The 26,731-nt window shown below is 46.3% G+C and overlaps 2 protein-coding genes across 7 annotated transcripts in view; both read left to right on the forward strand.

The window, feature by feature from the left end:
* The window catches only part of EHBP1 (EH domain binding protein 1), a 536,766-nt gene extending 523,178 nt beyond the window's left edge, over positions 1 to 13,588 (forward strand). For all 6 annotated transcript variants that reach the window (XM_082851650.1, XM_082851653.1, XM_082851649.1 and 3 more), the window contains 4 exons: positions 4,573 to 4,672; positions 5,797 to 5,870; positions 12,187 to 12,301; positions 12,519 to 13,588. In XM_082851650.1, the coding sequence (XP_082707776.1) occupies positions 4,573 to 4,672; positions 5,797 to 5,870; positions 12,187 to 12,301; positions 12,519 to 12,609 (380 nt within the window). In that variant the 3' untranslated portion in view covers positions 12,610 to 13,588. The remainder of the gene's footprint in view (positions 1 to 4,572; positions 4,673 to 5,796; positions 5,871 to 12,186; positions 12,302 to 12,518) is intronic.
* Positions 13,589 to 19,948: 6,360 nt separating this feature from the next.
* Positions 19,949 to 23,387, forward strand: OTX1 (orthodenticle homeobox 1; the record flags this gene model as incomplete). The annotated part of the gene is made up of 3 exons (XM_082851572.1): positions 19,949 to 20,148; positions 21,131 to 21,282; positions 22,569 to 23,387. The coding sequence occupies exons 1-3, from the start codon at positions 20,052 to 20,054 to the stop codon at positions 23,385 to 23,387; spliced, it is 1,068 nt and encodes a 355-aa protein (XP_082707698.1). The 5' UTR covers positions 19,949 to 20,051.
* Between the last annotated feature and the right edge of the window lie 3,344 nt (positions 23,388 to 26,731).

Here is a 26,731-nt window from a genome sequence, read left to right on the forward strand (position 1 = left end):
GCTACGTTGTGTCCTTTAAGGGCCATATGTGATCACTAGTCAGCCATCTCCACTATGGAGCTATGGGAAGATTTCAGCATTATATAATGTTTTCATAGTAGAAAATCTTGAATTTGTGTATATGTTTCAACAGTGCCTTCATCTCTGTGTTTTCTTTGTTTCCCATTGAATTCCTCTTCTTTTCAGCTAAAATTGTATTGTTCCTTATTTTGCATTTATATAATGCATTGGGCTTCCCTGGTGGCGCAGTGGTTGAGAGTCTACCTGCCGATGCAGGGGACACAGGTTCTTGCCCCAGTCCGGGAAGATCCCACATTCCGTGGAGTGGCTGGGCCCGTGAGCCATGGCCGCTGGGCCTGCGCGTCTGGAGCCTGTGCTCCACGACGGGAGAGGCCACAGCAGGGAGAGGCCCGCGTACCGCAAAAAAAAAAAAAAGAATGCACTGTCTGAAAATATATCTTTCTAAATAGACAATTAGCTTATGGTGAAAGATTAATTAGGAAAGGTTAACTAGTAGACAGTTTTTAAAAATATAACTCATAATTTCAGGTTTTTAACATCACTTTCCTCTTGTTCATTTTAAAATTTACATTGAAAATGCTGCTTTGGAAAAAACAAATGAAAACTACATACATGTTCCTGGGTGAAGAAATGAATTCTTAAGTTAAATCTTAACTTTAAATCATTTTGGGAGGGAGGAGATGGAATATAAAGGCAGTTGTCAACCAACATTTACTAAGTGTTTATACTACATGTAGTGCTATATTATGCTGCTTTGTGTTAAGTGGTTTTTGTTAACTGTGATAGGAAGACTGATTTGAAGTCATATTTACATATTACTTTTCCTGCTATTTTCATTACTCTTCATTATTTAATAGTTTTTATAAATCATACTCAGCTATAATAATTGATTAAAAGATAAAACTGACAATAAGAGATTGTGATGTCAGAAAGACGTTACATTCCACAAGGCAAAATAACAAAACAGAATTCTTTAAGGAAACAAAGTAGAAAAAAACATTACCAGAGACTGTATTAGTCAATACTTTAAAATGTTAAGGTGATGTTTTTATTGGTAGTATATTTATAATAAACATGAGGCACTCTGTTTTAAAATATAGTTTAACAACCCGGCCATGCTTTCACATTTTAGTCACTGTGTACTGAACTGTAGTGTTTTGTCATTTTTTAAATTTCAAAATGGGCTTCAATAATATAGGTTTTGAACTTTTCAGTTCATAAAACTGAAAAAAATTTAAAGTATCAGTATTGACTCTAAGGTGATAAAATTGTAGTTGTGATTACAAATTAAAGATAATTTTGAAAGAGAGGTAGTTAACTAGGTGAGTTTAAACAAGATAAAATGATTTATGGCCATTTTATAAAATAATGACAATCTTCATTTTAAGCTACAATGTAAAGTGCTTTATTCTGAGATTATGTATTGTGTCAGAAGCTAAAACTGCCTTTTTTCTAACAGTGCCAGAATACAACCTCTTTTTCTTTTTGCACTAACAAGACTGCTTTACCACCACAGCCCACTCTAAGTAATTAAATCAATCCTTTGTACTTACCGTATTCTCCTCTAGTGACGGTACTAGATCTGATTATATGCTTCATGCATATTCAAAGTACCGCACTGACAGCTCTTTAATGAGCTCTTACTTAATCAGTATGAACAATGTTCATCTTGTTCTTTTTTTCCTCATGCATTAGAGCTAGGAATAGTTGGGAAAAATGAAACATCCAGCATTCATTTGAAAAATATATTGTACTTTGAAAAGTGTCTAAGCTGAGGAAGTTGCATTCTGCCCTTTAAAAGTCTGATGGACAAATTGGATTACTAGTATTGGATTAAATAACAAATGGTTAGAGGAGAAATGAGAAAAGCTCACTGTGATCACAGGCTTTAATATTTTTTGTTACTTATAAAGCTAAAGGGGTCTTTAACCAGTTATTAAAGTCAGGATTAATTTGTAATGGTTCAACTTACTGGCTTTTAAAAGCTTTTTAAATTAAAAAAATTTTAAATCCCTAAAAACAATAGTGTAATGATGTATTAGAAGAAAATTTAATTTTTTTATTACTAGGCTAAGTATAGATTTCCATCACTGTGTACTATCTCAGATAAGGAGTTAGTGATACAGAATTGATTTAACCTCAAATATGTTTTTTTCAGTTAATTTATATAATCTATGTAGCACTGAATAATATGTCTTTAAATATTTCTTATTGTTTGGCTTATTCCCTTTTTAAACATGAGACTCTTCTCATTTCCTAACAGTTAGGGGAGGTGGATCTTTTATTCTTATGTAGAAATCATAGGCATGAGTTAAACTGAAAATAACACAGTACCACATCAATATTGTTATTCTCAAGGAAGCAGTCTTCCATTGAAGAAAATGATGCTAATTTAAAAATAGGCTAGTTGCTTCTAGTCTTATTGCCTGAAAGCCTCAATTACAGGTTAGGTTAAACTCAAAACAAAGTTTTAATATGTGTATATTTTTAGAAACCACTTAGGTTATGAATGCAAGAATTAAGTCTTTAATCAGAAAACAAAATATCATAAAAACTGCACCTATTAATATTGCACACATGTGTCATTTCAGTGATCAAAAAGGCCTTCACCAGGGTACAATTGGCCTTTTTCCAAATTGCAAGCTTTTTCTCAGCTTTTTCTTTTTACTCTTTCTTCTTTTGTTGCTACCCAGGGATTTGTGCCTATCGCAGCCTATATCACATGACCAGTGTCAAGACATCACATGGTCCAAAGTGAATACAAAACCAGCTACCCTAAAAGAGAGATTAAAAATGCTGTAAAACAATAAAGACCTTTGTTCATACTCAAAGAATCTATCCTAGATCTGCTTCATACCATAAAGTTTAACAGACTTTAATGAAAGCACATATCCTCTCACTATTTTCCCTAATAATGAACAACAGATATCTATTTTACAGGGATGCTCAGAAATACATGTTTAATCTTTTGCACACAGATCAGCTCCTTATTTTAGATTTTCATTCTAAAGATTTTTTCAAATTTCTGTTAATGTGGAAACAGGTAAATAAATTATGGTTCATCCATAATTTATGCAAGTATTAAAAAAGAATGAAGTAGATCTTCAAACAGCATGACAACAACAAATCACAGGGTCCTTATGTTAAAGAAACCTGTATGTGTCCAGATAAGGTATATACCTGTATGTGATAGACATAGCTACGTATGTGGTCTGGAAGAAGATACACTAAACTGCAATAGTACTTCTGGAGAAGGGAGGTGGATGGGGGAATTGGAGAGGGTGGGGGTGGTGAAAGAGGCCTTGACTTTTTACTCAATTATACCTCTGTATTGTTTGAATATTTTTTAATGGACTGGTAGTGTGTTTGAAAGTTAAAAGAAAATATCTCACTTAAGAAGAAAATGAAACTTAGGAAATTGACTAGGCTATTTAGTCTTCGCCTGGGATATTTAATTTTTTAGTAGATATTTAAGGTAACCCTATGAATCTATCTAGAAGTTGGACTGAAGTATTAAATAATGGTCTAGCAAAACAATAAACCAATCATGGGCGAAATTCAGAAAAAAAAAGTCAAAGAATTGTAAATTTGACTAGATACAATTTGAAGGGAGAGGAAGGAAGAGGGTTGGGGAATTAATATTTTTCTTGAGTATGATTGTGGCCTACTTCTGCATGAACAATACCAAATATATGCTATATGTTATAATCCTTGACATACTGGCCTTTTGAGGGGAGGGGTGGTGCAGATGATGGAATGGATATTAGGGAAAATGAATTTTAAATGTACAATCAGTAAATTTATAATCTAAAATTTTAAATCATCTCTCTGCTCAAATGTTTTCTCATTTCCTGAACATTATTATGTTCATCATGTTTTTTCACAGATAGCTCTAAGTATTTTTGTAGCCTGGTCATTTACAATGTATTTAAAATAATTTGCAAGTGTTTACCCTGTTAGGGATGATGAGTTCTGGAATGGTATATGTATGTATACCTTTAGTTTGCTTTGGGGGAGGAAAATAAGAAAAAAAGCAAGTTGTTACAGGTGGAAGCTCTCACAAAATCTATTGACTTCTCTGACCTTACTGGTAGTCTTATAATTCTCATAATGATTTTTTAATGTGGTTTTTAATTAATTTATTTATTTTTATCATGACCGTATGTCTGTCAGCACCACGAGTTCCTCACTGAAACATAATAACAAGTCAGCCTCTGGGGAGGATTTAAAAGTTGGAACACTTTTTTTTTTTTTAAACTGTACTTAGTATTAGTATTGTACTTAGTATGATCTGTAAATATGTTTGGGGGACTGAAATATACAAGGTGAATAATAGCAGCTTTGGAGATTGGCTTATGAATTTTTAAATATTGATTTCTTTTTTCAGGCCTCGGACTTTAATCTGATGTTGTTATAAACAGTTTAACTTGTACTGTTGGGATAGCTAAAATATGTTTCGTGTTAAAAAGAAAAAAACAAAACACTTGTGCTGAACTATTATTTGGCTTGTAAATGTCAATAGAATAAGAAATATCTCTTCCTAAATTATAGGAAGGAACACAGAAGAAGAAGAAGCTATGATGCAGGAGTGGTTTATGTTAGTTAATAAGAAAAACGCCTTAATAAGGAGAATGAACCAGCTCTCTCTCCTGTAAGTACTTATGACTTTGCTTGTTTTTCCTACAACATTGATGAATCTTAGGCTTTCCATCATTGTCTTTTTTGGGGGTTTCATTCTTATTAGGCTTAATGTTTTTTCTTTCCTTAGAGATTATGTTTTATATAAAAATAAAATTAAAAATAGTATATAACCAATTTTTACCTTAAGAGTAAGAATTTTAGAGTGTTAGATACTGAAAAAATGTATTTATTATATAGAAAGCCAAGTAATATAAACAATTTTTGTGTTTAAGAAATCACTTGTGCACAAAAAGGATGTTTGGTTTATATTTAGTGGGAAAAGAAATAAAATTGAAGTTTATTTAACATCAAATTTTCAGTTAAAAATTAAAATAAGTCTTAATAAGGACAAAACTAACTTTGTATTCTACAAATGATGTTACCCTAAATTTTGGGATAAAAGATTAATAATTTACACAGAAGTGACCTTTTTATGATTGCAAGAATTACAGTAAAATGGAGACTAGACCAAATGTAAGCATTTTCAGTCTTTAGCATTTAGTTCACATAGGACTTAATGCTTGTTCCTTTTTCTCACTAACAATGTTCTTATATTATGCCACCTAGTGTGGGAAGAAGCAGGCTTACATGTTTTATTTTAGTGAAAACCTCTATTTTTGTCATTTCTGCCATGCCTGAACTTGATAAAGGAGTTATGAAGAAGTGCAGAACTTAACTAATCTTCCCTTTTTAATTGTCTCTATATTAAATTTTCACTGGTGGTACTTTCATGTTTCTTGTACTCTTTTCACACGGAGTTCTAGACAAAAAAGTGTTTATTGCGAATTATGAAAAATATTCTACAAAATAACCTTATACCTGGCACTTAATACAAGAAGCATTGAAGATTGAGGCTACTTATCCACAGATTAAAATATACTTCTGTGCAATTCTAAATTGAAGGAGAAAAATAATAGCACTATTAAATATTCAACCTGAGGAAGGTTTTAGGTTTGTGTATCATTTGTTTTGAGTGGCTTAAAGTTAAAGAGAACAGTCAGTTATGAGTCCTAAAATCAATGTAACCTAAAGGTTCTTTTAAGTGTTTAATGATTTAGTAATTAGCATATTGATGAACTTTTGCAACTTGCCTAGGGAAAAAGAACATGATTTAGAACGACGATATGAGCTGCTGAATCGGGAATTGCGGGCAATGCTAGCCATTGAAGGTAAGAGATGCCATGGCCGAATGAGGTGTTTGAGGTGTCAGTTGTCAAAGAGATTTAAAGAGTGTAATACACTTCTGGTCTCACTAGGTGTGGTCTGACTAAGGACCTACAGGAATTGCAAATAAATGCCTTAGAGTCAGAAACCAATAGTCATGTAAAACCTAAGGACCCTAATTCAGATCATCGTTATGCTTGCTATTAAACATAAAATTGTCTTAACTTTTGTCTGTAAGCTTAAATGTCCATTAAATGGAAAATATAACCAGTTAAATGATTTCATTACATTTTACTATGTGCAAGTTAAAGAGGTTTGAGAAAGATCTATCATTTTGATTTTTCACATTCATACTCTAAATTTTACCTTAATATTTAATTGATGTCAACACAAATATGTAACTGTCCAGTCTGCTATAGTTCTTAAGATTCCAGCTCCTATTAAGTGAATAATCAGGCAAAGATTCCGGCATATGAGATAAATGCAACACTTTCACACTTTATATAAAGCTTTTAAATGAATTACATATATAGTAATCCTAAGCATGGTTCATAATATCAATAAACATCAGCTAGCTTAACTATGGCATTTACTATATATGCTTATTTTTTTTAAATTCTTACTATTTTAGAATGCTGTTCTCCTTATACCTCTTAGTTGAAAATGTCTTATAGTTCAAAGATGTCCACTTAAAAGCTAATCCTTTGGGCTCTGTAAAATGGACCTTTTGTCTAATCAATGCAAATTGATTTTCCTATTCTGTATTGACCTCTTAACACATGCATTGACTGTCCATTGTAATTTCTTTCTTCACCTGATACGGTACCTGATCCATAAGAAGTCAATTCTAATTAGTTCAGAAACTGGGAATTTAAGTTTGTAAGAGAAATTCAAATGAAACCATATGTTTTAAAATATTTTAATTAAAATTGTTAGTAAATAAAATACATGCTGTTTATCTAAATAGTATCTTATACATTTATAGAAGTTTTATTCTTACTTTTATATTCCTAATATTTGATAAATATGACTAACAACATTTGTATGTCCTAATTTATAAATTAGATTTACTTTATTTAAAAGGCTTTCAGATAGCTAATTTCCTTCAAGTGGCTATCAAATTATATCACTAATAATGACTATAAAATTTGTCAAAATTATTTAAGAAGTTCTGTGAAACTTGCCACTGAATAAAATGCACAAATATACTAAATGGTATTTTTCCTCTTGCTATAATTTTTGTAGTCATGGTATAGTCTTAAAAGAGATTGGAAAGCTAAATAGTCATTTGAAAAGTAGGTATAGCAAATACTATTTATATGGTATATATATATATATATATATATATATATGTATGTATGTATAATATAAAATGTGTTTGTATATAGTATGTATAACTCATTATACAATTTATTCTTTATAGATTAATTATATATTATGCTCAATACAGAGTATTACAATGTTTAAAAATTTACTTTCTCATGTATAGTAAGTTAAATCAACCCTAAGATACAGCTTGATACAATACAGTTGACTTTTAAGGCAGATATTGCTTCTATCCCAAAACCAGTATTATTACCAAATAGTACCATCTTTAAAGGAGGGCCATAATACATATAAAACATCCCAGTTTCATTGGCCATCCTATCCCTATATAATAGACCTACAGTCTTAAATAATCTAACATTTTTCTGCCTGCTCCCCTTGTACACATGGAAGAGCAGTAGAAAGTAATATTTTTGAAGAAGAGAAAAAAAATTAATGTTTTTCTTTTCATACACCTTTAATACAATTGTTAATTTTTTGTGGTTTTGTTCTGTTTTATTTTTTAATTAATACTATTGTCCCATGTGTGATTGTGCCTTAAATCTCTCAGCCAGTTTCTGTTGCTGGTTGAGGGGGAAAAGAGACTTGAGGAAAGAAGCAGCCTGTTGAATACAAATAAAGACACTTTCTCAGAGAGAGGCCTGTCCCATTAGCCTGGGCAATATGTGGCCTGAGCTGTCCTAGAGTGATACTGAGCATCGTGATCATCAGTTCTTTGAAGACAGTATCCTCTGAGCCAGCCCTTAGAATGGACACACATTCAGTAGTCTTTCAGAGTGTTAAAACACCACAGAAAAACACATGAACAGGCAACACTAATTGGTTTTGTTTTGCTTTCCTTTGTTTTAAAGTCCCTTCCTCTTTTCTTTCCCATCTCTTCTACTTAGTAGCCATAAGATGGTTTTCATAATAAATAAACTAAAATATTTTTGAATAATCTACTACTGAAACCATTAACTAGGAGAAAAGCACAGAATATTAATAGTCATAGTCCAGTGAAAGAAGTATTAACAGCTTGGTTTGAGAGCAAAATAATAATAATAACATTCAATATATCCATTCTTCTGAGAATCCATAATCACTTTGGCCTTTTTTTTTTCCCTGAGGTGTTTTCATTGCAGGAGTTTCACTCTACTGAGCTAAGTTGTAGGATCCCTTAAGCTAACAAGCATCTTTCAGATACTTTTCCTATAGTTTTTCTGTTCCAGATTATTTAATGCCCCCTCAGGAAAGATAAATTCATTTCTGCACACATTGGGGTGGGCTTTTGGAAAGTGGTGTGTTCATTTTCTGCACAAGAAATGGATCTTCTCTAGGATTTTGTACATCTTGATTTATTCTTGGCTTAGAGTTTGAAGTGGGTGCTCTTCTAAAGGGATTTATGCATAGGTTCACTATTTTTGTAGTTATGGCTTATATGATAAGCTTTTTATATTTAAAATCAATATGTAATCCTGTGGAGGAGCTTATCCCCTAAAACCCCATTTGTAAATCTATTTTAGCTTTGTTACACAGCACAGCCACAGTCTTCCATAGATTGATTAGGTACAGCGGTAGAATCCTATCAAATGGCCTGCTCTGATGATGATGCAAACTCTTTCAGGATTGCTAGTTGACTGGAACTAAAGATAAGACTTGACTGCAATCCCCCAATGTGCTCTTTACAAAACTAGTGTTAATTTTCATCAAAGTGCCAGGCTTATTTATAGTGGCAAGGTTGAAGGTTTACTACAAGAACTTTAGGTCCTTTCTATTAAAGTGTTTATAGGTATTTCTTTTGCCTTTTTTCCAAGGTAATTATCAACTTCAGCAAATAAACTGAATCAGGGAATGAATAATTGGCCCTATATATAAAAAAAGAGTTTTTTAGATTAACAAAACAGCTCAGTGCAGATAGACATAAACAGAATCTCTTTATTTTAACACTTTGGCTCAAATGCAGCATCAAAACTTAATCCTATTTGTTGTGAGAGGATATGGCTTTTGTAGCAAAAGTACACTGGAATCTTTAAATTAATCAAAACCCACATTGTAGTCTGTCCAAGGCAAAGTCATTGCATCTAGCTAGCTGTTATAGGTGAGTAATCCTTTCTTAAAATGTATAACAAGTAACATATAAACTTACATTCAGGCTTTTAAAACATGACATTACATCTAGGTGAAGCTATTTAAAGAGGAATTTTTAAATTTTTAAATGTAGACCTTTGAACATACAAATGTGAATCTTGATCAATTTTAAAGGTGTTATCAAATTTTTTTAAATCATCAAAATAGTTTACTTAATTTCCCAAATTAGCATTCAAATATGTGTGTGAATGTGTATAAATTTACTCCTGTGAGAAAGCAAATCCAAAGTAAAAGTAGTTTTGCTAGTGTAAAATCTACTCACTGCGCATAGCTATTTTCTCCACAATTTGACTAATTATTTGTAGATAGATATTAATGTAGTGATGACACATTTAATATAAAAAAACCTATAAATTTATGCTGAAACAGTTAAAATTCTAATGTCAGTTAAATTTGTGAGATGATGAAAATTACCTAAATATTCATAATTTAAAAATGTTTTTGTTACAGTTATGTGAAATGTCAGCATTGAGCTAGGAAAAGGTTAAGATTTTTTAAATTATTCAATACTTAATGGATTAAAAATATAAAATTGTTTCCTCTCTTATCCATATTGTTAAAACCTTATTTTTAAAAAAGTTAAAGAAATATTGATATTTCTAATTATTAATTAAAACCTTAAAAGTGACTGGTCAAATATAGGGAAGGAATAATTTACTCAAGAAGATTATGTGTCATTAAAATTTATTTTTTCTTTAAAAAAATTTTGTAATTTTCAACTTAATTATATTTTTTAAGTTTACAGTGGAGAAATTTTATTTCCCAGTAGTAAAGCTCTTATCAAAATGTTTTGGAAGTAAAGAATTATAAATTAAGCTTATAATCAGAATGATTTCTTGAGGTTGGAAATGGAAAAATCCATATTCATCAAAATTGGTAATCTTAATAATTATAAAATTTAGTTACAAATCTTTTACAAATTTAGCAGGTTTTTCTCTGAGTTAATATTTCTAGAACTACAGTTACCTGAAATTAGACTAGGTGACCTTTAAGATCTTTCCAACCTGGAGAGTCTATTAATTTATCTGCTGTGTAGAATGAAACTGATTAAGAACAAGAACCAGATTAGAAAATTGTCCAGCATTCCTGACCTCAGTTGCATTTAAATCCAAGGAATAAAATTGTGATAGATATGGCTTTTCTCCAGTTTTGCTGTTTCATTATTATTTTTTAAATTCTTACATTAAGAAAAAAACTTTCCATAGCAATAGTTTCTTTATTCCTCTCTATGCAATAGAATACTTCACTTCTTTTTAAATAAGAATGTAATGTGACCAATTATTTAATGTACTTATTTGTGATGTTTTGTATCGAATGTGGGTAATTAATATATGGCATGTTTAATATATATGTGTGTATGTATTCGAGCTTGTAATGAAAGGAATAGTGATAAAATAGAATAAATTATTCTAGCTTTTTGCTGCTATTCTAACCTTTATTGCATGATGATGCATCTAATTTTTAATTTGTAAATACAAGATAGAATTCCCTCTAGCTCCATTTGGTTTCATAAAGCTGCTGAGCAGTTTGCTGTCTTGAATAAATTTTGCTTTGGAGGGGGTCGGGGGGATTTGAACCAGCACATTCTTGTGTGGTTTGTGAAGATTCACATGGTAACCAGCGGTGTGCATTGTTGGGTTTATCTGAATAAGCACCAGCCATGTGAGTTTTAACATGATTGCCCAGGGCAATGGAGAGAGAAGAGAGAAACCAGAAAGGATTGCACTCCTCTCTGTTTTTTGGAAAGTGCATTTGCTGGGGGAGGGGGCTACATGAGTCAGTGGCCAGGGTATTTTTTTTTTTTAAGCTGGTGTCCTGTTTCCCTCTAGGTCCTCATTTGTTCGGCTATCTGCCTCATCATCTACTTCTTCTTTTCATTGTTTACCTTCCTAATGAGGGAGGCGGGGTAGACTGGGGGTTGATTGACAGCTACAAGCCCTTACAGTCTGGCCAGAGAGCAGTTGGCTTTGGTTTCAAAAGTGCTTTAAATGTTCGATTTGGTCCTGTTTTTATTAAACGAAACTGCTGCTCATCTTAAGGAAATTATCAGACCAGCAATGATTAGGAAATATATTATTGGGGCCTAAAACCGTCAAAAAACTGCCCCTTCCCATGGAAGGAGCACTGCCCATCGGATTTTCCAACCGGGGTTTCAAAAAGAAGTATGTAATTTTTCCTTTGCAAAAGTGCTTTGATTTGAAACCACGCAGCAAACCTCTCCAAAAGAAAACTGGCTGTGATGCGATCGAGAGCTGCAGTGTAATGTTGCAGAGCAAATTTATTTTTTACTTCAAAGAAAAATGCTAATTAGCCGATTCACTACTTTTAAAGTTATTGTGAAGCATATGGCGCCCAGTGTGAGATACATCCAACTGCTAAAATAGAGCGAAGAGGAAATTAGCGAAGAATGGGCTGTATGGGGTGAGCATGGGGGTGGGGGAGGAGGATAGGTTCTCAGGCAGATTCTCTAGCCTTTTCAGGGTGATTTTATCGCCCATCTCTGCTTCCCGCCTCCTCATTCACCCACATTCCCCCCTCACCGCTCGGGCCGACCTCTTCTGGGCCTCCAGCTCTCCCTCCCCCACTTTGGCTGACATCAGGTGCGCACCTCCGCTGGCCACCGGCGCACACCTGGTCTCTTGCAGGTTCCAGCCCAGCCCGTAGCCGTCTCCATCTACGGAAAATACTTAGAAAGTAGGGTTTTAGGGGCGAAATCCTCATCACGACGGCCAAACTCTCCGTGAAACACTAGCTAGTGGCTCTGTAATATGGTTTGCAGAGAAATAAAAGGGAACTGGAAAAGGCGGGAAGGGGAGGGCCGGGTGGGGTGGGAGACCGGGTGGGTAAGGAGCCTCCCGTCCCCTGCAGACTGGCAGAAGACCGAGGCCCAGAAGCGACGCGAGCAGCTCCTGCTGGATGAGCTGGTGGCCCTAGTGGACAAGCGCGACGCGCTCGTCAGGGACCTGGACGCGCAGGAGAAGCAGTAAGTGGGCGGTGGGGTCGGGGTCGAGGCTCTGCCGCCTGCTGAGGGGCCGAGAAGTTTTCGGAAAGTTCAGTCCAGAGGTCCCGGGTGGGCCGGGGCAGCCTCCCGCTGGCCCCGCGAACCCCGTTCCCTCTGGGGCTCGGAATGCGGGGCGAGAGGAGAGTGCCGCTCTGCGCTCCAAGAAGAAAAATAATTTGGTTTCCTGTTTGACTTCCAGGGCCGAAGAAGAAGACGAGCATTTGGAGCGAACTCTGGAGCAAAACAAAGGCAAGATGGCCAAGAAAGAAGAGAAATGTGTTCTGCAATAGAAGCCAGACCAAAATCTGGACCAACATTTTATTAGCCTTGGGTCCCCAGACCGGAAAAAGTCATTCTCGTTGTTGATTTAAAACTTTTAACATTTTGTTTGGCTGGATTGTACTTCTTTACCACTACCACCACCTCTTTTCCTCCCTTTTTTCCAGACAGTGTACAGAACTCCGAAATAGCTTTGTTTAAGGATTGTGTGTGTGTGAGTTAATCATTTCCTTGAAATCATGTAAAATAGATTGCACAGACATCTTGTGAGTGATTGGTATTAGGAGTGTTCAAGAAACTGTTCAAAGAAGAAAGAAAAGAAAACTCTTCCCTCATTATTTTCCCTCATTTTTTGATGGAGAAAAATTTTAAAACATTTTTGTTGTTGTTGTTATTGTTAATAGCATAATGAGGGGTGGGAGGGGGCTTAAGAGGGAGGGATAAGGAAAATGTCATGAATGATTTTTTTCCAGTCCTGCCATATGTAACACTGAGTCTGTTACCTAAATTTTATAGTTAGATCATCTTCAATTTACTTATTAAACTGTGTTCTATTTACCAGTGGGATTTTCTGCAGTTGTTTTGCGTTTCACTATGAAGATAATAGGGTACTTCTCCTCTGCTTTCTTCGGAGGATGGCCCTTTAACGTAGCCTGAAACAAGTCCTGTGATTTGAAGTGAGCTGTAAGGATGGGACTAATTGACATGCATCACTTTACAAAGACAGTCTTATCATTTGAGAATGCGCCATCTTTTTCTCTGGATAATTATTTATTACATCTAGCTTGGTTCCTACATTTTGTTGGGTCTCAAAATTGGCTCAAGAATGGTGTTAATATTTATTCTGTATTGATAAAAGTCTGTCTTGCCATTATGAGTAAATCCTCCAATTAATATTTTCTTCTCTAGCATAGCACTGTCATTTTTTTGTGAAAATGGTTATCTGTTTATTTATTACAATACTGAGTCATATATAAATTTTCAATAAAAGCAGAAACTTTCTTACCTTAAACACTGCTGCTACTTCTTTGCAATGAAAACTTGAGAAGTTTTTGTATTCATAAGACTTTTCATGTGGAAAAATGGTCCTCTTGAATGCAGGGCAGGATACTGGTCTGTATTTGGAGCTGAATAAGTTTACACCACCCCAGAGGGGCCCTGCTGACACACGAATGCGAATTGAAAAGCAATTAGTCATATTTTCTTAAGCAGTGTAAACTATCATCTTTTAGAGGGTCCTCTCTTAACGATTTGAGATTTGTGATTCCACAGCACTGAAAAAAATGTAATTTTCCATTGTTATAATTTTGCACTCATATGAGGAAGAACTATGACTTCTGATAACCGGCAAGACTGTAGATGCCGAAGTGAAAGGAAGAGGGTTATTGTTGGAGGGGAGGAGGAGGGTAAGTGTGTGCAGGTGTGTGTGTATGAGATGAGGGAAAGGGAACTTTCAACCAGAAGTTCTAAGCTACAGAAAAAACTGGCGATTTTATGGTAGTTTCCATCACTCCTCTACAGAGGTGTCTTGAAACAAAGAAAGCTCGTTCAACAAGTCTGGAGACAGAGAAAACAGTCCACTAGCATTTATACGTTAGCCTAGATCATACATACATATATACACATATACATATATGTACATATACAGACAAATATTTATACCAATACACACACAAATTCCTTTCGAAAACTATGCAGCCGCCAGTCTTTCAAAATGATAAAACCTTCCTACGGTAGAATTTCTTCACGACAAGGATTTTAAGAAGTTATTGAAAAGTTATCAGAACTAAATGAAATCGGGTATTTGCCGTCTTTATTAGAGCAGGAGAGCAGAGGGAGCTACCGCTTCCTGGGGGGAAGCTCTCAGAACCCGGCCCTAACCCCAGGGAAACCGGCAGACGAAAACCATCAGCCCGGAGCAGCCTGGGGCTTGGGTGACCGGCGTCACCCACTCCATTTACGCAGGATTCGGATTCGGGGAACCTTCCCTCTCGCGGAGCCTCGCAGAGAGGCGGCTCCCCCAAGCCGCTCGCGACCTGCCAAGTGACAATCCTTCGCTAGCCCCAGATTTGTTGCCCGTCTCCCTGCCCCTCCTGCCTCAGTCCCGAGCCTCGCGGGGTTTCCATTGGGCTGCTCTGTGGCGCCCGCACGCCCCGCAGCGGCGGCGGAGCGCGGCCCCCGGGGACCATCGGGGTCAGGCCCGCGGCGAGGGCGCCGCATCCCGATTTCGTCGCGTGGTGCCCAGAGGCTGCCTCCCGGGCGCAGGCGCGAGCCCAGCACGCCTAGAGGCCGGCAATCCGAAAGCCCGCGCGGCGGCAAAAGAAGCTGTGGGCCCGGGGGTCGCCGAGGAGGAGGAGGAGGAGGAGGAGGAGGAGTGTTGGCAGCGGGCTGGCTTGGGCACAGCCCGCGGGCCGGTGCAGAACTTCCGCCCCTGGCCAGGATCCCAGGGCCCCGGAGCCAAACCCCTCCCCCTGTCCCAAGTGTCCTCCAGAGTCTGGCCCGGCCTCGAGGTCACCTGGATGCTAAAGCCAGGGCCCAGCTCCCACGCCCCCTCCCCGGCCCGGGGCCCTCGAGCTGAGTCCACAGGCCCTCCCCGGGCGAGGCCCCCTCTTCCCCTCCCCGAGCTGCGGCCCTTGCTGGAACGGTCGAGGCTTCTGGCCCAGCGTCTCCCACCTGGATATTTGCCTAGCGACGGCCGCCTCAGTCCTTTACGCCACATACAAGAAACTTTCATCTCAGTCTCCCCCGTCTCCACTCTCCTCCCTCTCCCCTCTTCTCTCTTTTTCTTCTCTTAATCCCGGGGTTTTATGGGTTGAGCATTAAAAAAATTCGCCTGCAATTTGGGATTAGATAAATACTCTCATTAGGGGGGAAAAAATCGTGCTACTTGATACCTCCCAACTTCCCCGAGACCGCGGCAGCATCTGGAACCGAGAGCGCCCGGCTCCCGCTTGGCGGGCCCTGGGGACCGCCTGAGCACATTCCAGCGCGCACTGCCGCCCCACCTCGCCGCGCCGGACCTCGGCCCAGCGCCGCAGCTGCAGGCCAAACGGGGCCGGGAGGAGGCGGGAGTGCGAGAGTTTGCGGGACTGGGACAGGGCACGCACCCAGGCCTGGGAGGGCTAACCCAGGCACACAGCGCACAGGCCCCGGCCGGGGTAGCGCCGGGCTACGGACGCAGTGCCGCCGAAGCTCACCCCAGGGCGCCGGCATACACTTCCCCCTCACACTAGTGCGCTCCAGCCCGCGCCTTTCCCCAGAACCGAAAGCGGGGGTGTATTTCGTTTTTTTCCTTAAATCTCTGCACATTTCGGGGACTCGGAGTCCTGGGCCTCGCGGACTATTCCCTGCGGGGGCCTGCGCGAGCCAAAGGTGTGTCCCCGTTCGGGTCAGCGCTGCGCTCTGCGCAGTTTCTTTTCCTGTTAAGTCTTTTTCTTGTTCATGTTTTTACTTTTCTCCCGTTCTTTTATTGTTTTCTCTCTCTCTTTCTCTCCCTTTTGTGAATGGGCCGCGGTGTCTTTGTTCTGGAGAGAAGCGCCCGTGTCGCCGACTTTTGTGAACCAGAGAAGGATCTTGTAAAACCTTTTCTCCTTCATACTTCCCCACTCCCACCCCTCCTCTTTTGCCCCTTTGATTAGATGTTCCCTCATCGTCAAAAAAAAATGTAATTTCGTTAGCCTGGCGGCCACTTTCTTTGAACATTAGCTCGCTTTCAGCTCCAACTTCAATTAGAAGGAGTTGATTTTGAGAGATCAACAAAAGGACCGACCAAAGCCTTATTAAAGGTCCTAAGAAGATCTCCCGGGTTCTTTGAGAAGCAGTTAAGGAAACAGTGTGCCCTCCATCATATTCTGTTACCGTATTTTATTCGGACTCCAAAGGAAAGTGTCGCTTGGGGGAGGGGGAAGCACTTTGAAGAGCGGCGGCCGCGGCCCCTTTTCACTCAGCGGGCTCCCCCTTCCTTCTCCTCCACCTCCTCGCCCCGCGCCTGGTCCGCTCTCCGTGCCCGACCTTGCGGCCCTGCAGCGCCCGCGCTCCCCGCCGCGAAGCGCCCGGTGGCTCCTTGACTCGCCCTCACACTTACTCCTGTTCAAACTTTTCACTCCGCCTGTTGAGGTGGAGGGGAGGGGGGATTAGGAAGAAGCGGTAGGAATTCCTCGAAAGGGAGTAAAGTGCCTAATATTCAGGAGGAGGTGCCATTTAAAAGAATTGCCTTACTCAGTGTTGGGGCGAAAACACTTTTCTTTTTGCGCTTTGACAAGTCCATCCAGGTAGACGTGTTTGAGAAGTTTGTTCGATTGGGAAATGGGCTTCGCCAGTACGAACGATCCGGGGAGATCGCTTCAAGGAGGCTCCTGCGGCATGTGGGAAAGAAATTGAGGGCAGGGGTCTGTGGCCACGTTTTCCACCAAATTGTCCCTTGTAAAAGGAGAACGGGAAGGAGACAGTGTGAAAGAGAAAGTTTCCTATCCAAACCTTTCGATTCAGAAGTAGAGTGTGTGTGTAAGGGAGAGGGGACTCTGCGCTCCAACATTTCAAAAGAAGCGTTTAGGATTTGCAAACACCTTTCATGGGGACTGGGAACACCAGGAGACGCCGAAGAGCAGGTAAGTGGCCGTGCCTCCCCTGCGGGTGCTGCTCGCAGGCGCGGGAGTCCTGAGGCGCCGAGGCGGGATCTGCGCACTGGGAGCTGCTCCCGCGCTCGGCAAAGTAGCCTGTGCCAGCACGAGCCGCCCGCGGCGTCCCTCTGCGGGTGGTGGCGCGGTGGATGAAGACACTGGGGCCCGCGGAGCCGGGAGAGGGGCCGGGGGCCCGCTCCCCTCCAGCCCGCGGCTCCCGGGTCCTCGCGCCCACCGGGCCGCCGAGCTGGGTGGCGCGCGGGAGAGCGAGAACCGGTTCTCCAGCACCTCGCCTCCTTCTGCCACTCCCTCCAGGGCGCCAAAAGGGCGAGAGAAGGGCGGGGAGCCCCGGGGCGGCCTCGGGACCGGCGTCCCCCTCCACGGCCTGGGCTCCCGCGCTGCGCTCGTCTTCCTCGCGTCGCTCTGCGCCGCGTTTGCCGCCAGTCGAGCCCCGGAGTTAGCGCGCGACCGGGGCGGGGCGGGCGGGCGGGCGGTGAGGGCGGGGTGCAGGGGGCGGGGGAGGGCGGGGGCGCGCGGAGGTAACCCCCGGCTCGTGCTGCCATTGCCCGGCTCCCTGTCACTCAGCCCGCGCGGGGCCAGGGATTGGCAGCCTAGCCCGGTTACGCACTCACCTCGCGTTCACATACCCGGGGAGGGCATTAGAAAGGTGATCAATCTTCATCAGGCTACATTTCCAATCACCTAAACAACCCGGCCAGACAAGCCACTCCGACAAGGTAAATCGCTTGATTTATTTAGTTTCCGAAGTGCCTCTGCGGGGCTTCCCCAGCCCCCACCGCCTCCACGCTGCACGGAGTGCCACGGCAACCTCGAGCCACCTCCCAGCTCTGCCCCTCTCACCCCCACCCTCCTCCTTGCGGCCCCTCGGCGCGGTCCTGGGCGAGGCAGTGTCTCGGGAGCGTGTAGGGCTTTGCAAACAAAGTGTGTGTATGAAATAAAGTGAAACCTGGAGGGACACGCACAAAGCCACTGGAAAGAAAGAGAAAGGGAGGAGGGAAGTTGGGGAAAGAAAGAAATCCGGGGGTCCTAGACCAACCGCCCAACCCGGCGGGTAATTCCTGTGCTGCTCTGTTTTGCAGGTTGGCTGCCCGGAAGGTCCGTGTGAGGGTGCGAGGTAGATGGTGAGCGGCCCCGGCAGCTGAGGGCAGGTAAGGAGAAAGCCGGGAGCCGCCCGGGACTCTGGGAATGCGTCGGTTGTTCTTGCCTCCCCGTCCTCAAACGGGTCCCCGCTTCCCAGGTCCCCGGCACGTGGGCGGGGCTGGGAGGCGACCTGGCTCCCCTCTTGCTGCGCTGAGGACCCCGGAGCTCTGCTGCGGCCCCGCGCCCCTCCCCCGCCTCCTCCGAAGTAACCGAGCTGAAGTGCTAAGTTTGAAGAAAGTCTGAAAACTCACGCAGCAGCCTAGATGAGTCGCCGCGGCTGATTCCCATTCTCCTTCGGCCCCAGAGCCCAGGCTCTTTCCCTTCTGTCGCCTTCCCTGCAAACTAGGTTCTCCCGGCCCAGGTCCCATGGGGACGGGAGCGGGAGGCTTCTTTAGCTCTAACTTCTTTCTTTCCCTAAACTCTCTAGCCCGGGTCCCAGGTCTGCTTTGAGTTCCTTGAAGCGGGGTAAAGCGACAGGTCCTCTGGGGTCTCAGTCCCACACCCCCAGCGCCACTTCCTGTCCCCTGATTGTAGCGCCTCAGTTTGGGGGCAGCTGGGGAAGCCAGGCGTCGACCTTCCAGCCCGGGTCAGAGCGAGCTACGCCCCAGAGGCCTAGTTCTCTAGTCTCGATCGGGTCCTGCGGCCGCGGGTTCAGCTAGTAGGATAGGCGGGGAGCGCACCGGACCTGCTGCACTCAGGCCTCCCAAATCCGCCAGACACTTGGGGCGCTGGGCAGGTCACCTTTTAACCCCGGCCGGGACCCCATTGTCTGCAGCCAGGACCGGCTTGCGTTGACGAAAAACGGCCTGCGGCTGTGGCGAGGCGCCGGTGACCTCGGGCGGCGTCTTAGAACCGCCACCTGTACAGTGACCCTTTCTGGTCGCCTCTGCGGGACCTGGCCTTGAAACTGTGGTCGAGGTGTGGGTGGGATTCCGGGTAAGCAGTCTTTCAGCGGCTGGGCACAGAGAAGTCAACTGGAAGGGCGGCTGTAGGCTCTAGGGCCGGGACCCAGCCGAGGAGACTTTGGCAGGTCGCACTCTCCCAAGTGGGCAATGCGTCCTGGAGAGGCTCAGGTGCCGCTAGCCCTCCGCAGTGCCTCACCTGGGCTCTCCGGAGTCTACCTGTGCGTCCCACCTTGAAAGACGTTTGAAACAACGCCTCATGCTCTGGATCTCCTGCCGCCTGGGGGCCGAGCAAATGTTTTCTTGTGCGATGTGAGGCCCGTTCCCACCCGACCAGAATTTTGCCTAGTCTTAGCCGACTCTGCGGTTCAGGCTCTGACCTCCCAAGCTTGGCCCTGATTTTAACCTCTCCTCACTCCTAGTGTCGCCCTATGAGTGTCTGGCCCATTCCAAGCCCGAAAAGAGGAGATCATGATCCAACTATTTTACTTTTCAAAGAAGCTGTGGTCTTTGGGCTAAGGCCTTATAGAGCCGAGTTGACCGCCCTGTACAGTTCCATAACCGGCGTCCCCTCCCCATCCTGTGACTCCTTGCCTCGGACAAGACCAGGAAGCCGTGATGGCTGGGAGTGACGGTTTCCGTGTGTCTCGTGTCTCCATAGGCCGGGCCCCCAGACGCAACAGAGCTTGAAGGACTGCGCAGTGGGAGCCCCGCACTGCGCCCGGCCCCGGCCCCCTGGATCCTTCGGGGCGCCTCCACCCAGCTGTTAGCATGATGTCTTACCTCAAACAACCCCCATACGGCATGAACGGGCTGGGCCTAGCCGGGCCGGCTATGGACCTCCTACACCCCTCCGTGGGCTATCCGGGTGAGCACCGGCCCCCGCCCCCGGCCCCTGCAAATCTTGGGGATCCCCAGCCTCCCGGGTTTAAGCACAAACTTTGTCGTGGATCGGCCCAGGGAACCGGTTGCCTAGTCTGCTTACGGTGCAGGACACGCTGCAGGCTCGCAGGGCAGAATCGCGGGTCGGTGAGGATGGCCGGGGCGGCGAAAATGTGAGACGTGAGCCCTCCTTGCCTGGCCACACGGGCACCTTGTCTCCCGTTGTGCTCCCACTGCCAGCACAGGGCGCATTTACCCACGGATTCGATTTCTCATGGGTGGTGTGTGTGCGTGCGTGTGTGTGTGTGTGTGTGTGTGTGAGAGAGAGAGAGAGAGAGAGAGAGAGGGAGAGAGAAAGGATCTATGCCTTTCCCCCCAACATTGAATGAGGAATATGGACACTTGCTAGGCTCTGAGAGGAAGGGCCGAGCTTGCCTTATGCAAAGCGACTGGCTGAGCTGAGGAGGGGGGATTCTCCCTCCCTAATTAAACTGTCCTCTAGACGGGTGGCCTGCACCAACTTTTGCACTGTTGATGTGGACAACTTGAGCAGAATCCTGGCTGTCTTTTCTAGGTTCCACTTCTTCACCCCCATTTTTTCCCTCGGAAAGTGTTTTCCAGGACGTGTTTCTGCACACCCCTTCCCCACCTTCCAGCCAGGGAGAGTGTTGGGAGGGGGGCAGTGAAGGAAGAAAGATTGTATAACTTCTCTTCCTTTCTTAACCTCTGAGAGGCAGGGAAGGGGGCAGTCGTGGAGTACCGGAGACACTGGCTCCCAGTCGCTCACACATGCAGTTTCTCCCACCTGTGGCTGTCAGGCTCGGCCTCTCTGGGGAGTTGTTTTTGCTCGGAGCTCGGCTTTCTTTTGCAACGGCCTGGTTCAGAGCCTGCCTGGGGCCGGTCCGCGTCCTCTAGCGCGAGTCCGCGTGGCCACCACTGACCCGACGCGCCCCCGCGTTTCCCCTCAGCCACCCCGCGGAAGCAGCGACGGGAGCGCACCACCTTTACGCGCTCTCAGCTGGACGTGCTCGAGGCACTCTTCGCCAAGACTCGGTACCCTGACATCTTCATGCGCGAGGAGGTGGCGCTCAAGATCAACCTGCCAGAGTCCAGAGTCCAGGTGCGCGCGCTCGCGGGACTTCAGGGTCGGGGGTGGGGTGCTGGGGCTGGTTGGAGAGGGCCTGGGAATGGGGGTCTGGTGTCGGGGCGGGCTTACAGGCTGGGTAGCCCCTCTCAGACTCCCCCTAGCGCTGGGCCGGGCCTGGCAGAGGGGCCAAAGTTAGAGGAGCTAGCTTAGAGCCCTGGATTCCGCCATTGGCCCCGGGGCGCCTTTGCTATCCAAAGTGCTTTTTAGGATTGCCGGAGGACAAGCGAGGCTCCCGAAGGTAACGTGCCCTGAGAGCCCGACACTTGCACCTGCCTCTTTGGCCGCCCCAGGACTTGGCAGTTTCCTTCCGGGTCCTGAATTCTTCCTCCGCCCTTGCCTTGTATCCCGGGGATCCTGGAAATAGAAGAGTGGGGCTTGGCCAGAGCCTGGTGCCCTGTCTGGGAGTGCGCCCCACGGGTGGCGCCAGTTTGATTAGACATTTCCTTTGCCCGGAGAGGATGCCGAACGCAAAACCTGGCTACCAGCTTTGCTGTTTCTGTTTTTGCGATGAAAGGGACCCGAAAATACTGTTCGGATTATAACTCAGAACTCTCCTCAAAGGCCTTTTATCTTGCCTTTTTCCCCCCAGAGGCTCGAGAGAACAGGAATGCCATGTCTTGTACCGGGGCCTTCCAGGAGGACTGAGAACTTTATGACTGTCCTATTTGGTTCCCCACTTGGAGCCAAGAAGTCCAACGAAATTCTGCCCAGGCTTCCTTCCCTAGTCCCCCGAGTACTGCCTCTGTTCAGCCTCCTGGCCTTGCTCCTGCTCCCATCCAAATTCTCGCCCTGCCCAGCACCTGACCTGCAGGGGCGGAGGGGCTCCGGCCTCAAACTCGGGGACTGTCCCCCACTCCGCGGCCTGCTCTGTGCCTCTCCGCAGTTTACTGAGCTCTATTCATAGAAGACAGGGCCTCCAAACATACATAGGTCTGTTGGGAAGCAGCCAACAGCATCAGTTTAGAGATGGCTGAACTTCTGGCTGGACAGACACAAATGTTCCGCCCTCCGGCAGAGTTGCGCTGGGGGTGGGGGGGAGTGCACATCCCTACTTTGCCAGAGGAGGGTCTTTGAGCAGAAGGATGGGGGAGGGTGGAGGAGCAGGGAATGCAAGGTCTGGCCGGGTCGGAGATAGGGAGGGGAGGAGGCGTCGATAGGAGAGGGATGCGGATCCTAGGCCGGGTGTTGGTCCAAGGGGCGGGGGAGTGGCAAGTTCTACTCTCCCCCTGACACACTCTCCCCCACCCGGCCCGCTGCAGGTCTGGTTCAAGAATCGCCGTGCCAAATGCCGCCAGCAGCAGCAGAGCGGGAGCGGGACCAAGAGCCGCCCAGCCAAGAAGAAGTCCTCCCCGGTGCGGGAGAGCTCGGGCTCCGAAAGCAGCGGCCAGTTCACGCCGCCCGCTGTGTCCAGTTCCGCCTCGTCCTCCAGCTCCGCATCGAGCGCTTCGGCCAACCCGGCGGCTGCAGCGGCTGCAGGCCTGGGCGGGAACCCGGCGGTGGCAGTCCCGTCGTCGTTGAGTACGCCGGCTGCCTCGTCCATCTGGAGTCCGGCTTCCATCTCGCCCGGCTCAGCGCCCGCTTCCGTGTCGGTGCCCGAGCCTTTGGCCGCGCCTAGCAACGCATCGTGTATGCAGCGCTCGGTAGCCGCAGGCGCCGCCTCTGCCGCAGCCTCCTATCCCATGTCCTACGGCCAGGGCGGCAGCTATGGCCAGGGCTACCCCGCGCCCTCCTCTTCCTACTTTGGCGGCGTGGACTGCAGCTCATATCTAGCGCCCATGCACTCGCACCACCACCCGCACCAGCTCAGCCCTATGGCACCCTCCTCCATGGCTAGCCACCATCACCACCATCCCCACGCGCACCACCCGTTGAGCCAGTCCTCAGGCCACCACCACCACCATCACCACCACCATCACCAGGGCTACGGCGGCTCGGGGCTCGCCTTCAACTCTGCCGACTGCTTGGATTACAAGGAGCCTGGCGCCGCCGCCGCTTCCTCCGCTTGGAAACTCAACTTCAACTCGCCTGACTGTCTGGACTATAAGGACCAAGCCTCATGGAGGTTTCAGGTCTTGTGAGCCCAGGAGTGGGAGGAAGAGAAGAAGAAACGCAACTACCTGCGCCCTCCGTGGTCCCCGTCCAGTTGTTGCTGCTGCTGCTGCTGCACTGCCCGCCTTTGCCTCGGCTTTTCCAGACCTGAAATTTCATGCTCCCAAAAGATGCCCATTGCTGCACTGCCGCCCTCATCTTTGTGCCACTTGCTTGGGGGATGTGCAAACCCTGCCCACCCCTTGGAAGAGGGGACCGGTGCTTCGGCTTGGCCCACAAGTTCTATATGGGAGAGCTGTGTGCTCCCCTCCTCAACCCCTAACGAACTCCTAAGTCACCATCTTCTAGTCTTTCTGGACAGTTATTATGCGCTTGCAGCCTTCGGAGGCTCTTCGCTCTGACTTGCTGTTTGAGCCCTACACTTTAATTTATTCTTTCTGGACACTGGAGTCACTAACTGGCATGTGTCTGCCTGTTGGAGTGCACCCATACTCTACTCCAAATCAAAACAACCACTAAGCGTTTCTCGCGTGCAGACTGCCGCCCCTTCAGCTGCCCTAAGCCCCGCTCCCCGCCTGCAGACCAGAGCTTCCCGGCGTTTCCTCCTCCCCAGCCGGATGCGCTGGGACGAGGCCCGGAGGGAGGAGCGCACCCATAGCCTCTCGCGCACAGCCCCGCCCTGCGTAGAACTGGCTCAGTCTTCCGCTTCGGCGGGAATGCTGTATATAGTCAGGTCCGTTCCAGGGACCACTTAAACTTTTTAGTTGCTGTTGGTTGAACTGAGCATATCTCGTCTTAGAGTCCAAGAAATAGAACTTTAAGATATATACAGCATATATATATATACACATATATATATAACAAAAGCAAAAAATATTTTCCCTCTGTCCCCTTTCCTCTCTTCCTCAAACGATGGCGCTTTTACTTTTTCAGTTGTTGCAAGGCTTCCCTGCCCTCTCACACCTTCTCCCTCTGTGTATTTATTAAAGAGAATCGTTTGGTTTCAGGAAGCTGCGCGCGGAGGATCGGGAGGGTCTGGGAGTGTGAAGGCAAGAGCCAAGTCAGGGTACAGGGGAGGGGGCTAGTCTGGGCCGGGGCGCAGGACTGAGCCCTTCACCAGGTCTAAGCACAGGGTCGCAGTTCCAGTTAAGAGATCAAAACCAAAAGAAAACAAAAAATAAAAATAAAAATACAGCATTATGGAAAAACAAACAAACCCAGGCCCCAAACCCCGGTTCCAATTCCTCTGTCGGCTTCTCTCTCTTTAAACAACCCTGTTTTGTCTAGTGAGTTTTTAGTGCACCTTCATTCTCCGAAATCTGCGGAGGACCCACGCCTGTATATCAGTTTTGGCTTTGGCCTTTTCGTCCAGTAGGTGGGAAAGTAATTTGTAAATTTGGTTTGTCCGATGTGAAGATCGCAAATTACTTGTTGAAATGTAAGGCAGTCCCCTTCCGCCCCCTTTATCTACATTATTTCCCGAAAATAAATGCAAATTAATGAACGGCTTGTCAGTGTTGCTCTTCTGCTTCCAGCCCAGGTCCTGGTCTTGGGTGGGTGGAGGGGACTAAAAAGAGGAACCCCCCCCCGTGTTAATAACCCGCGTGTTAATAACCTGTGTGAAGCTGGAGGCCAAAAAAATGCTCTCCTAGGGAGGGTCCCCCCTCCCGGTCAGCCCGGCCTCTTCCCCCAGGCGTTTTGACCCCGTATCCCCTCTCGCCATCCAGGACAGAGACAGGTGTCAGGACTCAATTCCCGAAGCAATTCCTTTCTCTTCAGAGGCAGGAGCCTGGCACTGATTTCTTCACCCTAATTGCTTGCACCAGAAAGAAGAGGGGGAGGGGAAGAGGGTCGGGAGGCGGGAAAGGATAGGTCTGTAATGCTCTCAGAGCTGAGCCAAAAAGGAAAAGAAAACAAAACGACAAAAAACCGATCCGTGTCTTGCATGTTGGCAGCAGACGACCTTCCTTTCTGCTGAGCTGTCCCCGGTGGCTTCACGGAGGCCGGGGGAATCCGAGTCATCCCTTCCACGTGCTAAGATGTCCCTTTAAACCCTCAGATCCTGCCAGAAGTAGCCAAAATATCTTTGTTCGTATTGCTAAGTTTCTTTAAAACGCAAACACAAAATCTAGAAAAGTCGATAGGGACGCGTTTCACTTTGGCAGGGGAAGACGACTCCTGGCTCACACAAGGGGGTTCGGAAGGACGGTTTCACCTTCCCCTGAGGAAGACAGGGGTAGGGGTGGGGATGGGGTGAGATGATCCTCCAGAAGACCCAGAGTCCATACTCTGGTCTGAAACCTCCTGGGTGTAAGGCCCAGAAGCTGCTCAACTTGTCCATGGGCGGGAAGGAAATAAGGAAACAACGAAAAGTTTCCTGCGAAGTGACCGACACACCCTATTCTTTTCATTCCGTGTAAGACTTGAGAACACAACGTGAGGCCGGGTTTGGAGAATGACCCCCTCCTCCAGGGTCCCGCGCCGAGCTAGGTCTCAGTGCTGCAAGCCCCGACTGGAGGGAAGCCCTCTCGGCCGCGTTTTCCCTCCGGACTCAGTAGGCCCGTCTCGGACTCCGTAGGCCCGTCTCGGACTCCGTAGGCCCACGCCTTCCCACCCAACAAGCCCAATATCCCCGACTACTTAAAGGCCCGAGGAGGGCGCAGCCACGGCACCTCCCAGCCTGGCCCCGCGGCGCTACCGGTGGAGGGCGACCCAGCGCGCCGGTTCGGTGTGCGCCGGGGCCCCTGGAATGCGGGGCCCACACGTGCCAGGGAGTCCCGGCCGGCGCAAAGAGGCTTCCAGCTCGCGCGGCACAAGCCTGGGCACCGGGGCTTCAGGGCCTACCGGGCGCTTTCCTCAGCCGACCCTGCCTGGCCTTCCCCAGGGCCGCCCTGGTTCACGCAGCCGCCGCCACGGCCGCTCGAGGTTCTGGGCAGCCTCCCGCCGCAGCTCCCTGAGGCGGGTTCTGTGCGGCCCAGCGGTCCTCTTGGCTACGCGGTGGAATGAAACCACGAGATTCGGCTCTGCACCCGCTCGGACAACCGTGTGCCCTCCGGAGCAAGGTACTCAACCCCCTGGGGCTCAATTACGTCGCATTTGTTATTTGGCCCAACTCTGTCGGGGTTGTTCCAGAACCTCACACTTTGGGCCGAGGCTGCGGGCACTTAGGTGAGACGCATCCCCGTGGCCTGGCCCCTCGGCGGCTTCCAGAAGCTTCGGTGCCCACGTACTCAGACAGACGGGGACCAGCGGCCGGGCGCACGGAGGCCCGGCGGGAGTTCCCGCCCGGGGGACTAGGCCTCGAGAAGAGGCACGTGCTTCTTCCAGGGCCTCCCAGCCTGTGCTGAGGCCCCGCGGCGCTGAGTGGAAACCG

The sequence above is a fragment of the Leucopleurus acutus genome, assembly GCF_964270905.1.
Source record: "Leucopleurus acutus genome assembly, chromosome: 12".
Taxonomy (NCBI): Eukaryota; Metazoa; Chordata; class Mammalia; order Artiodactyla; family Delphinidae; genus Leucopleurus; species Leucopleurus acutus.